This window comes from Clarias gariepinus, chromosome 2 (genome assembly GCF_024256425.1).
Source record: "Clarias gariepinus isolate MV-2021 ecotype Netherlands chromosome 2, CGAR_prim_01v2, whole genome shotgun sequence".
Taxonomy (NCBI): domain Eukaryota; kingdom Metazoa; phylum Chordata; class Actinopteri; order Siluriformes; family Clariidae; genus Clarias; species Clarias gariepinus.
The window spans coordinates 42,590,980-42,604,176 of NC_071101.1; the positions used below are offsets into that span (position 1 = coordinate 42,590,980).

Here is a 13,197-nt window from a genome sequence, read left to right on the forward strand (position 1 = left end):
TAACTTAAAATAATAAGGCAACCTATCACAAGCACTTTTATGAGTTAACTAAACAAACAGGGTCTGAAAACAAAGCAACTCAAAGTATTTTGTTAAAATCCTTAGTTCTCACAACATAAATATATTTGTTGACCTAACAAATAACAAAACAAAACATTTTTAGTATTTTACAGTTTTTAACATTGACACAACATATTTGTTGAATGAACAAAGTATTATTTCTGAACATTTCAAATAAAAACATCTTAGTTTAGTCTACTTTTTAAACTTTATTTAGATAACTTTTTAGAAGTTGGCTTTTTTACAGTGTAAATTCACTAGTGATACAAGAGATCTCAGGCACACTGCAGCAATAATAAGCTTTTGTAACAGTAATAACATTGTAATGTACTAAATCTTCCACTTTTATTTTTATTTCTAAATGTTTACTGGAAAAAAAAAACACTTACTTACACAAATATGTCCTAGTCACTGCTTCTTTATTAATATGCATGCTTGCTTGTTTATTTGTTTGTTTGTTTGCTTGCTTGCTTGCTTGCTTGCTTGTTTGTTTGCTTGTTTGTTTGCTTGCTTGCTTGCTTGTTTGCTTGCCCGCTTATTACTTTTCTTTTAGGGATGTTTTTCCAGCCTAAATTTATCTTCCTCGCTGGCTCTGCCCAGCTCCAGCTTCAGGCCAGCACTGAAGCTGTGACCAGGGCCAGGGTCAGCAGTGAGGAGAGCAGCCAGCCCCTGCCCGTCAAGTCTCCACAGACAGTGGAGGCCGACGCGAGGGCACGAGTCATTGCCGAGGCAGGGAACCCTGCTGACCGGCGTCACATTCTCAGTCGGATGGAGGTGCAGTTCGGTCAGTACCGGGGGACCACCTTCCAGTGGCTCCTTACCCACGATGTCGGGTACGTGGCAGGGGTGGTGTCTAGCCACGCCGCAGAACGTGAGGCTGGAGACACCAACAGCTCACCCCTCATGCTACACAAGGACGCTCTGCTGGAGTATGCCCACCTCTTCCCTCCTATGGCTGCGGCTATAGAAGCCAAGAAGAGGACGGGCACAGACACAGAGGGCGACCGTCTGGTGGGGTTCGGCGAACACAGCTCCCTGACCTACAGGCAGCTGTATGAGTCGACGGAGCCCGAGATCAGTAGGTAATGCTCATTTATGTCATTTTTCTTTTCTGTTGCTTGTATGCACTAAGTCAGTGAGATATTTATTTAAGTTCTTGCCTGTCAGCTATAGGAGCTGGGTACGGAGCCTGGTGGTGAAGAGCGGCAGGAGCCGAGTTGCACTGCTTAAGCAGTACGTGTTGAGGAGGGACAGGGAGCAGCGCTCTCTCGCCACCTTTGATGCTTCAGCAGCTTCAGCTCGTGCCAGCACCTCAGCTTCAGCTCGTGCCAGCATCCTAGCCGCAGAACGTGCCAGCATCCTAGCGCCCGGTCGTGCCGGGGCCGTAGATGCAGCTCGTGCCAGCGCCTCCGTATCGGCGCCCTCAGCATCAGCGCCCTCAGCATCAGCGCCCTCAGCATCAGCTCCCTCAGCATCAGCGTCCTCTGCATTACTCTCTTCAACTCCTCTGCCAAGTAAAAGTAACATCTGTGGCTTGATAGGTATGTGCCCTTTATTGAGCCAGTTGCCATCAGTGTCCAGTAAACATTGATCTAACTGACCTTCATCATGTTTTCAGATACCTTGAAGGAGGAGGAGGAGGAGAAAAAGGACGATCAGCAGATGATGGAAGTCGCTGCTGGTGTTGAGCAACACATGTCAGCTTCTATGGCTGAGAGACATTTGCCTACCGATTGTCTCATGCTGGCTGCTCCACAAGATGAGGTTTGTATTTTTGTTGTAAAAATGTGCATTTGAATGTGTGTGTGTGTGTGTGTGCGCATTCAACTAATTGACAAATAGTCTTTACAGCTCATCCTTCCCGAAGCATGGAAGCGTAGCCTTCCTGTTGAGCAGCAGGAGTGGGTCAGCAAGGCCATTTTTGTCCGTGACCAAACAGGAAGAGCGGTCCTGTCTCAGGACCTTAAGGTGTGGTACCACCCACCTGGTCCGCGGTCAAATTATTCTCAATGTCCGTCAAACCACCATGCCTTCTTCCAGCGGCCCTTTGTCCTCTGGGCCCCATACCGTATGTGGAAGTACCAGCTCGAGTGTCCAGTTTGCGCCCACAGACTGACAGGCTGTGGGCTTTACAAGACCGTCCGCAAGGTCCTGGACAGAGACGGCTGGTACTTCATGGGCACAGAATACCTGGAGTGCAGGTAATGATGAATCAAATAAAATGTTACAGTCTCCTTTACATCCATGTGGCTTTGACGTGCTCTGTTTTGGCATGTGCGATTTCTCAAACAAACCTCTGTCTGATTTTCTTCTAAGTCGTTTTCCAGCTACAACATTTTATTGTTCATTATATTATTCATGTTTTCCAAATATTATGATTATTTTCTTACTGTCTTTCACAGGTACTGTCGGAAAAAAGTGGCTGCCTGGTCTCACTGCATTATCCGACAACTGCGGGCAGACCATCGTCTGCAGTTCCCGGCAGTGCTCACATATAGGTAAGTGAGTGCCAAGGTTCAAATCCAAATTTTATTAGTCACGTACGTACACAATACACAGTATGCCGTGCACTGAAATTCTTTTATGACTATGGAAATTTTAATATATATATGCAAAAGTATAGAATGTATACATTATGAGGAATGTGTAAAAAAAAAAAGGGAGGCAAAGATATGGCGTGTAGGCAAAATGAGTGAATCATGGATATGATTTGATATGATGTTTTGTGTTCGTGTGCCGCAGGCTCTCGTGTGACAAGAGGTTGCTGGCGCAGATGAATGGCAACAGCGTCAGTGGCCTCCACTCATATCTGCTCGAGCAGCACACGACGGACTACTACAACAGGTGCACAAGGCTCCTTTTGGCCTGCAGCATGTTTAAAGGTGTGCCTCGATCGCATGCTGTCTCGACAATGCCAGATATGGAGCGAGTCCCCGGCAAGAAGTGGCTTCTGGCCACCTACGCCAGAGAGGTCTTCTGCCGGATAGACGAGCTGAGAGCCAAGGTGACCTCCATCTTTGGCTCCATCTTAAAGATGGACTCCACTAAGAAGGTAAGAAGATTTTACACAACAGCACGTTATAACATTCTTTTTACCAAACTTCATAAATTTAACAAATCCGTCATCCTCTGCAGGTAACTAAGAAGCTGGCGGGAGCGGACGCTGGGACCGCCCAGTGGATGACCAGTGTGGGGAACGAGAGGGGGCAGGTGCTGATGTGCGTCCTGACGGCAGCCGAGGGCTACGGGCTGAAGGACATGGCCGTGGGGCTGCAGGAGCGCTACAGGCATGCCGGGCAGGACCCTCCGTCTGTCCTGTACGTGGACCGTGACTGCTGTAGGAGTGATGGGGGGACCTGTGCCGCAGCAGCCCTGTTCCCCGATTGGCCCCAGCTGGCGGTCAGGCTGGACGCCTGGCACTACATCCGCAGACTGGCGGCGGGCGTGACGACGGAGAGCCACTCCCTATATGCCGAGTTCGTTCGCCAACTGTCCCGCTCGATATTCGAGTGGGACCCGGAGGACTTCGCCCGGCTCAACAGAGCGAAGAACGGTGAGCACTCCAGGCGGCCCATCCCCTTCAGGGAGATGGCACGCCACTGTCGGCGACGCACGCGCGGGGCGGATGCGACCGAGCGGCTCCTCGACGAGACAATCACGGCATTCATGGGTGCCACAGACACGCTGGGCGTCCCAGTCCTGGACAGCGTCCGCATGCGTGAGGTCTGGCGGACCCAGAGACGGCACATCACCTGCATTCAGGTTCCTACCTTTCTCACGTTTTAACTCTAAGTTCGTAGCAAAGAAATTCTTAGACTTGAACACCCAATTAGCTCGATGACCATAACATCATCCCTCCCGTCACCCCGTTCAGGATCCATCAGGCGTCCACCTGTACACTCAGACCGGCCTGTTGACCAAGGGTGGCGTCGTGCTGCCCGTCTACCGCTGCGCCCGAGGCTTGACATCGCTCGAGTCTTTCCACCTGCACCTCAACCATTTCATCCCGCGTAAGAAGTGTGCACGGCCACTGGGTGTGTCTCTTATGTGATAGTGATTCTTTTTTTTCTTTTTTACAGGCACCTCCATCAGTGGGTGCTATTTCCAAATGTACCTGCTGGAGGGGCTGACCAGATGGAACGAGGACCGGGCACGGCAGGCAGCTGGCGGTGCAGCGAGTGGCATGAGGTGCTACCGCGGTCAGGAGCAGCACACCCTCAACCAGCTGACTCAGCATTTCTTTGGGAAAACACTGGTTGAGAGTTACACAAAGCCGCTGGAATATACGGGTAGGTAAAGGGGAAAGTTTTGATTCGAAGCTTTGATTCTACTAGAGTTGATCAGATAGTGCAGTTTTATTTGGCAAGGAGTTGCTTTGATGACAGCGAACATCATGTGTCAATCTGTTTAAGGGGAGCTGATTGGGGTCAGCTACCTGTACGCCCAGACCGGCAAAGTGCTGCAGGACTTCCCTACTGACCCGGACGAGGCCGATGGCACAGAGGACCGGGCCGCAGCGGAGGATGAGGAGGAGGAGGAAGACGGTGACACCGAGCCTTCAGTAGCGCCGGAGGACGAAGTGGACGAGGGTTTTGGCGATGTCTTCTTTTTCCACACTCCGGACGCTCCCTCTCCTCCTCGCGTCCAGGGCCCTGGGATCGCCATAACCACAGTTGGAAGCGTTCATGCCTGTTCGCGTAACGAGTTCCAAACCAGTTTTTGACTTTTTGTTTCTGCGCATGACAGGTCAGCGTCGGTGCGGATGGCACCCCTGGCTACCAGCATGTGGTGTGTCTTGCCCACAGCCTGGTGGAACTGTGCGTGAAGGGCTACGTCACCAACGCCGAGGCGGAGCAGATCGTAGAGAGGTGGCAAAACCTCCCCGAGGTCGACAAGCGGCCCATCGCTTACCTGCCGCGGTACAGGCAGGAGTTGCCCACGGGGAGGTTCGAGAAGGCCAAAGTTTACGCTCCCAGCAGCACGCCGATACCAGGACTGGAGAGCTTAAAATGGTATGCCTTGACACACATGTGTTAGTTCGGTTTTATCTATTATTCATATGGTTTTTTTTTTCTATTGACAAGTCAAGTAGACACTTCACTCGAACATGATATGTTCGGATAGACAGAGAACATAGCGCATGTCGGTTAAATGCTAATGATGATGGCACGAATGTTGATTTGTGAAATCTCCTTTTGTAGCTGCGTCGCGGGAACCGCCAGCGGGCCTGCACAGTGGCCGGACGCCAGCCGCCTGGTGGAGGCCGTATTCATCCGTTTGACGGTCCTCCATCCCGCCAGCAAACGGATGATGGGCGGCACGATCAGCCGATGGACGCTGGTTCTGAGGGACTACAACACGTTGCGGAACGTGGTCACCAACCACCCAGCCCTCACAGCCAGAACGACCATCCAGCTGTTCGCCGTGAACCAGGCCACCCTCTCTCAGTGGTGAGTATTGTCTTCGTTAACAGATCGTTCACACTCCACGTACGAACGGTAGACGTCCATTTTAGTCGTCCGATGCCGACACTCAAATGCTCCGTCTTACCGCTGCAGGCACAAAAGGTACACGGCCGCTCAGGAGAGCCGCGTCTTGGCTGCTGGCATCGCCCCCATGCAGGCCCCTCTCGAGGCCCAAGACACACTCCTGCTAGCCAGGCAGCTCACAGCGGCGCAGACAGAGTCCCCTCGTGGCAGGGAGCCCTTCCTCTTCGAGGACCTGCCTCCCCTGGAGAGAGGAGAGGAGGAAGCCGGGCCATCGAACGCGGTCACCACCTCCACTGCCGTTGCCACTTTGATTCCTGCAGCCGCCGCGTCTTCTGCTGTCGGCGCTGCTGGTGACATCGCAGGTGATGCTGCTGCTGCTGCTGCTCCTCCTGCAGCTTGCGCTGACGATTATGTGCCGAAGTCCACAAAATGGTACCGTAAGCGCATGGAGGAGTTACGGGCAGAGGCTGAAAGTAGGGGACAGCCTGTGAGGAGGAAAGCCCTCTGCATCATGCGCTGTAGCCACTGTGGTCAGCGCAAAATAAAAGAGACTGGCCACAGGCAGCTTAGAAAAGCGAGTGGGGCAAGAATTTCTTATTGCCCCACAGCAGCTGGAGGGAAGAGCCCAGAGGAGTGGCTTGCCTCTCAGAACTCATTGCAGGACAGCCATAGATAAATGTACAGTAGTTTTAAAAAATGCACAATATAAAAAAAAAAAAAATCATTTATTTATTTAATCAAGTTTTAATTTCATTTTTTTTTTTATAATTCGAAGATTTTATTGTATTCGTTTGCTGTGCTTGACCAATAATCATAATCATAATAATAAGAAGAAGACAATTTCAATAATATTTTAATAATGTTTTAATTAAAAAACTGTTTGCACTCTTCAATATGCCTGTCAGACTCTCTCCTTTCGACATTGTTAGCAGTAAAGTAGTTGAGTGACTTTTTGTGCTATAATAAGTGTATTACTTAAGTTGAACATTCACAAAACGGCCATTCTAAAAAGTCTTACGTACGAGGGGCATCTGCTTACATCTCCCGTAACCTCATGTTTCTGCGACACGTGAAGGGGAAGCATTATCGTTATCCGCTTAGTTATTTCATTCAAAACGGATTCCCTCACTCTCGCCGAACACATGGCTAATAGAATATTCATGGAGTGGGAGGGGCCACGTACGGTCTGAGCACATGGCTTATATAATATTCATGATTGTGGAGATAGTTGCACAGTGAGTCTCTAAGGTGTATATATGTATACACCGCCATTTTAAGAACAAAGATAGATTATGGCAGTATAAACCTTTGCAATCATTATGTAGCTCCCCCCAGTAATTTACAAGGCATGAAGATTCTCTGAAAAATGTCAATTTATTGAAAGGTTCACCAGCAAAGTAACCATACAATCTTAACAAGCCATAAAAACTTAAGAGTATAAAATAAATACAAATATAAAGAACAAAACAGGATAAATATCTTGATAGACAATAATGCAATCCACATTAATCACATGTTAAATATTGGCAAAAACGTACTAAATTGGCTGCTTATTACTGATGGAGAACTTGAACTTTCATTCTGAAAGATTATCTTTAACTTTGGAACTTGAATTAACCTTTAAACATTAAAGAAAACATTAGAAACATACAACACGCTCAAAATGTGGTGCAAAATTCTTCCTCGCAGAGTCACTCGGTCCGCTTGTCATAATAAAAGTCTCGACTGACAAGCATGTCTCCAGCAGACTATTTGAAAAATAATTAAATAAACAAACTTTAAACTGACTTGTATGGTCAGTTACACGTTAATATTGTAGAATTGCTTGTTCATAACAACAACAAAAAATTATAATAAAGTCACCAATCAGTAACTGGGGCAAATCTTGGCAACAATGTGCCATATACAGTACACACCAAACTTTGTACATGGATGCAGGATCAACCTAATGCACTCCAAGAGGTTATGTTAAAATGTATGTCTAAATGTTTATCTGTTGTGAATAATAAAGATAATAAAAAATAAAATAAAGACGTCCATTTTCCTAATGTGGAGTAAACTTGGTCAGGAAGAAAGCTGATTGGAAGTGTGCGTTTGGCATTTAATGCACGTAAGTTAAACCGGGAATGTTGAGTTGATGGTAGAGGCTGCGTATGTGATGACATGTATGGAGTGAAAAAATATTGCAATAAATGGGAGACAGAAAAAGATTTAATTAAATGGATTAATAGTGTTCCAAAATATTATTTAAAAAAAAAAAGCTTTCTGCAAATATTGCAAAAGTGACATTAGAGCTCACCAGAGTGATCTGACAGCACATGGTGCTACTGAAAAGCACAGAAACAATGCAAGTCCTTTTTCTAATGCTAGAACATTATTTGACACAGACAGTTCCCTCTCTAAGAACAAATGTTGCAGTAAGAGAAGCAAAGCTGCTGCTGGCTTTTCATGTTGCTTGCCACTCAAGCATCTTGGAAGAAAATTCCAAGAAAAGTATCAAGTTTACATTGAACCAAGTACAAAGCACAAATTAATTCAGCGATAGGCTCAGTAGTGCATGAAGACCTTTTGGAAGATATTGGAAGTGGACCATACTTTTTCATTGTTGATGCAAGCACTGATGTCACAACCAGAAAACAACTATGCATCCTCATCAGATATTACAGCAAAAAGCTCTCACAAACATTAGCACCCTTGCAGGAATGATACAGATAGCAGCTGGTGATTCATTGACTATAGCAAATTTTTTGTTCGAGTTCCAAGATGACAACAATCTGTCCATACTGTGGCGTGGGCGGGGCGGCGGCTGACGACCAGCATGCTTTGCGGGAATGTCGGTGTGTTCACCATGATGGGGAAAGGTGTTTGGGTTAGTGACTTCGGCCCTGTTGTGTGTGTGTTGAGGTGTGTGACGTGTGAAATGGGCTCCAGTTCAGGCTGATGCTGCATTGGATGTAGGCTCCTGAGTGAAGGTGCTGCTTATGCCATCCCTGCTGTGTGCTAAATAAAGTACTCCCAGCCATTGCATTGGGTAGCAAATAAGCTCGCTCGTCTCTCCAGCATTCTTCCCTGCGTAAAAATGCTACATTGGTGTCAGAAGTGGGATGGAGAATAACGGGTTCGAGTGCACAACGGAGGACCTTCTGAAAATCCAAGCGGACTGCCGAGTAGCGGAGCGTCTACTCGCGCTGAAGAAGCGCTTTCCTGGCGGACCGCCCGCAGCTCAGTGGCGCTTGGTAGGTGAACCTAGCCGGGGACAGGGCTACCCGTCGCAGCTAGGCCTCGATACTGCTTCTGAGATTCCGCGACGCCGCCGAGGCCAGGGACAGCCGGACTACCACTGCAACGTTCTCAGGCCTGAGGGACAGCCGGACTACCACTGCAACGTTCTCAGGCCTGAGGGACAGCCGGACTACCGCTTCAACGTTCTCAGGCCTGAGGGACAGCGTACACCAGCAGCCGCTAAACTAGCGCCGGGTGGACGGTTGGGAAGCCCCGCGGGGCTTTACATCGACTGTGTGCCGGACGGCGTCTTACTGCGGGCGCTCATGGACACCGGCTCCACTGTTTCCCACGGGTTGTGGAACTGTGAACCGCTCATCGCCAGGCAGAAGGGCCCCACCCAGCGCTCGCGAGCACCGCTGCAAGACTTTTGGGTGGGGGCACCTATGGGGCAAATGGGCGTGGACACTCACAGCCAGCTCGGCTCTCCGATGTCATCTACCGGGTGCGGTTGGCAGGGCGGGCACGAGTTTTGCTCCACCGGGACCGTCTTGCGCCTTGCCAGCCGCACGCCGGGGAAACATCGAACTATGTGGAGGCCGGACCGCCTCAGGACTACGTTTGCGTTCATCCCTCACCTGCCAAAGGACGCCGGTGTTCCCACCGCCAGCGCCGACCGCCTCCACGCTTCCGAAACAAAGTTCTTCATGGTGACCAGGGACGGTCACAGCTCGGGTGGGGGCAGTGTGGCGTGGGCGGGGCGGCGGCTGACGACCAGCATGCTTTGCGGGAATGTCGGTGTGTTCACCATGATGGGGAAAGGTGTTTGGGTTAGTGACTTCGGCCCTGTTGTGTGTGTGTTGAGGTGTGTGACGTGTGAAATGTGCTCCAGTTTAGGCTGATGCTATTTTGTTTACGTAAACTGTGTGTGAAATTCTCTTCAGCTCTGTGCATCAAAAGCTGCCAGTGTCTTCTTCAGAAATGCAGAGTAAATGGTTTCTTAGACGTACAGCTGGTTTTCAAATACCACCATCGTCTCCAAAAATATACAGAACCTTACCAGACCATAAATGTAGGTGGAAACTCTCTCAAGATGTTGCAACTGTTAGACACCAGATGGCTTGCTATTATAAATGTGTCAACCGTATCCTTTCACAGTATGAAGAGCTTAAGTTGCATTTTAGGTTGACAAAAGATATTGAGAAAAGATATGCCGCAGAATTGCTGTACCAAATATACAGTGATGATATTAACCTAATCTACCTAAAATTGGTCCAACCAATTGTTTCAGAGTTAATCAGGCTTAATAAAATATTTCTACTGAACAAACCCAATGCTGCAAAACTCCTAACGGAACTTCTAATATTTTATCAGTCCCTCCTTGAGCGTATAGACATTGCCAAAGACATTTTAGAACTGGCAAGGTGTTATAAAAAGTTTAACCTTTCTGATGAGAACCTTTTGCACATTGATGCTGTAGACTTTGGGGTGCAGGTCCGTCTTGTTTTGCTTGAATCTAAGGAAATAAATGATCAAGCATTACTGGATATGGAACACAGGTGCAGGGACTACATACTGGAGTTATCTAAGGAGATTAAGAAGAGACTTCCAGATAATATGAAACAGTTGGATGTTCCAAGAACATCGCTTGGTGACAAACTTTTGTCGCCAAGCCATGTTCTGTCTTCAAGTAAGCCAAGCTTAATGATCTTCCTTCTTTCCACCTTTGTAAGGAAGATGTAGAGAAAGCAGGATAAAAAATGTTCTGAAAAGAGAAGAAAAAAATACCTGAAACAAAGTAAGCAACTAGTACGTAAATAACATGAAAATTCCAGTTTAATGTATGTTAATTAATTTAATTAAGCCATTGTAGGTTAATTTTATGTCGTGTTGACAGAACAATGAAGCTTTAAAGAAAAGAAAAGGTACAAATCAGTATTTCTTTAATACATATGAACAACAAATATAAAACAAGTACATGTTCTCTTATTTTTTGAAGCTAATATATTTGTTAATATGTAGCATGTGTAATTAGCAGTTACACATGTTACACATAATCACATACTACACTCTGCACATACTGTACTACAGAAAAGCATAAAGGATAACACCATCCCAAATAAAATGATTATAAAGTGTATTAAAGCAATGGTAAAAGTCCTGAATTAAATCCTCCAGTTATTAAGTGTGATTGGACAAAAGGGAAAAAAATAGTTTTTATTCCCTTTGGACTGGATTTAGGTTTCCTTCGGGGTGATATCTATTGGACCTGGCAACCCTGCGAGCTCGACGGGCTTTCTTCGCACAGCGAGGTGACCACCGGTAAGTGCGTATTTTTATTATAACTTTGCAGTTTTTAAAAGACATTAAAAGTATACAACGATAATTGTGCAAAGTTAAAGCAAAATGTGCCTGTTTCTAACATCATAGCCTTTTAAAATTCATACACTGTCGTGTATTTTGTCGCGTATCGCACTGCCCGTGCTAACAGCACACCAACTTTATTTGTTTTTTATTTATATAAATTAACCTAACAAGTGCAGGAATGTATACAATACACCAGATACAATTTCATGTAACATTAAATAAAGTTAATGTGGGTATTTGTCTATCAGCATGGTGGTGTTTTCCTATGGCGCCGCGATGTCTCTCCTCTGTCAAATGACGTAATGTTAATGTGGATTATTTCTCTGCAACTCTGTTATTTAAACAGCATTCGATATATATATACAACAAAAATATAAACACAACACCTTTGTTTCTGCTCCGATTTTTCATGAGATGGACGTAAAGATCTAAAATTCAATCCAGATACACAATATTAACATTTCTCTCAAACATTGTTCACAAATCAGTCTAAATGTGTGATAGTGAGCACTTCTGCTTTGCTGAGATAATCCATCCCACCTCACAGGTGTGCCACATCAAGATGCTGATCTGACCTCATAAGTAGTGCACAGGTGTACCTTATACTGCCCACAATAAAAGGCCACCCTGGAATGTGCAGCTTTGTCTCACAGCAAAATGCCACAGATGCCACAAGCTTTGAGGGAGCGTGCAATTGGCATGCTGACAGCAGGAATGTCAGCCAGATCTGTTGCTTGTGCATTGAATGTTCATTTCTCCACCATAAGCCGTCTCCAAAGGCGTTTTAGAGAATATGGCACATCCAACCGGCCTCACAACCGCAGACCACGTGTAACCACACCAGCCCAGGACCTCCACATCCAGCAGGTTCACCTCCAAGATCGTCTGAGACCAGCCACTCAGACAGCTGCTGAAACAATTGGTTTGCATAACCAAACAATTTCTGCACAAACTGTCAGAAACCGTCTCAGGGAAGCTCAACTGCATGCTTGTCGTCCTCATCGGGGTCTTGACCTGACTCCAGCTTGTCGCCGTAACAGACTTTAGTGGGCAAATGCTCACATTCGATGGCGTCTGGCACGTTGGAGAGGTGTTCTCTTTACGGATGAATCTCGGTTTACATTGTTCAGGGCAGATGGCAGACAGCGTGTGTGGCGTCGTGTGGGTGAGCGCTTCGCTGATATCAATGTTGTGGATCGAGTGGCCCATGGTGGTGGTGGGGTTATGGTATGGGCAGGCATCTGTTATGGACGAAGAACACAGGTACATTTTATTGATGGCATTTTGAATGCACAGAGATACCGTGATGAGATCCTGAGGCCCATTGTTGTGCCATACATCCATGAACATCACCTCATGTTTCTGCAAGATAATGCACGGCCCCATGTTGCAAGGATCTGTACACAGTTCTTGGAAGCTGAAAATGTCCCAGTTCTTGCATGGCCAGCATACTTACCGGACATGTCACCCGTTGAGCATGTTTGGGATGTGCTTGACCGGTGTATACGACAGCGTGTACCAGTTCCCACTAATATCCAACAACTTCGCACAGCCATTGAAGAGGAGTGGACCAACATTCCACAGGCCACAATTGACAATCTGATAAACTCTATGCAAAGAAGATGTGTTGCACTGCATGAGGCACATGGTGGTCACACCAGATACTGACCGGTTCTGAGTCCCCAGACCCCCAATGAAGCAAAAAACTGCACATTCCAGGGTGGCCTTTTATTGTGGGCAGTATAAGGTACACCTGTGCACTACTCATGATGTCAGATCAGCATCTTGATGTGGCACACCTGTGAGGTGGGATGGATTATCTCAGCAAAGCAGAAGTGCACATATATTTATATACATATATATTTATATATATGTATATATATATAATTTTCTGTGATGTCGTAGCTTCACATTCACTATGTAGATGGCATAGTGGGTGAATGTAGTGTATAAACCTTATTCATAACTTGTATACTTCAAAAATGCGGTAAAGTCCGTTTGCTGTTTGAACTTCGTTTGATATTCAGCCTTTGCCGCCTCTCTACATGCAACAGGAAGG

General features: G+C 46.8%; 1 protein-coding gene across 1 annotated transcript; it reads left to right on the forward strand.

Moving 5' to 3' along the window:
• Positions 1 to 615: 615 nt before the first annotated feature.
• LOC128541074 (uncharacterized) lies at positions 616 to 6,225 on the forward strand. The gene is made up of 13 exons (XM_053511203.1): positions 616 to 1,142; positions 1,228 to 1,574; positions 1,679 to 1,824; positions 1,912 to 2,261; positions 2,463 to 2,558; positions 2,803 to 3,112; positions 3,196 to 3,822; positions 3,935 to 4,070; positions 4,140 to 4,349; positions 4,473 to 4,732; positions 4,807 to 5,072; positions 5,262 to 5,510; positions 5,619 to 6,225. The coding sequence occupies exons 1-13, from the start codon at positions 616 to 618 to the stop codon at positions 6,223 to 6,225; spliced, it is 4,131 nt and encodes a 1,376-aa protein (XP_053367178.1).
• The last annotated feature ends 6,972 nt before the right edge of the window (positions 6,226 to 13,197 follow it).

Bases quoted from the DNA above. Each gene is read 5' to 3' on its own strand.
- LOC128541074 (XM_053511203.1), top strand. From the start codon at position 616: ATGTTTTTCCAGCCTAAATTTATCTTCCTCGCTGGCTCTGCCCAGCTC. The intron at 1,825-1,911 runs GTTTGTATTTTT...TAGTCTTTACAG, and splicing joins TGGCTGCTCCACAAGATGAG to CTCATCCTTCCCGAAGCATG. The intron at 4,733-4,806 runs GTTGGAAGCGTT...TGCGCATGACAG, and splicing joins CTGGGATCGCCATAACCACA to GTCAGCGTCGGTGCGGATGG.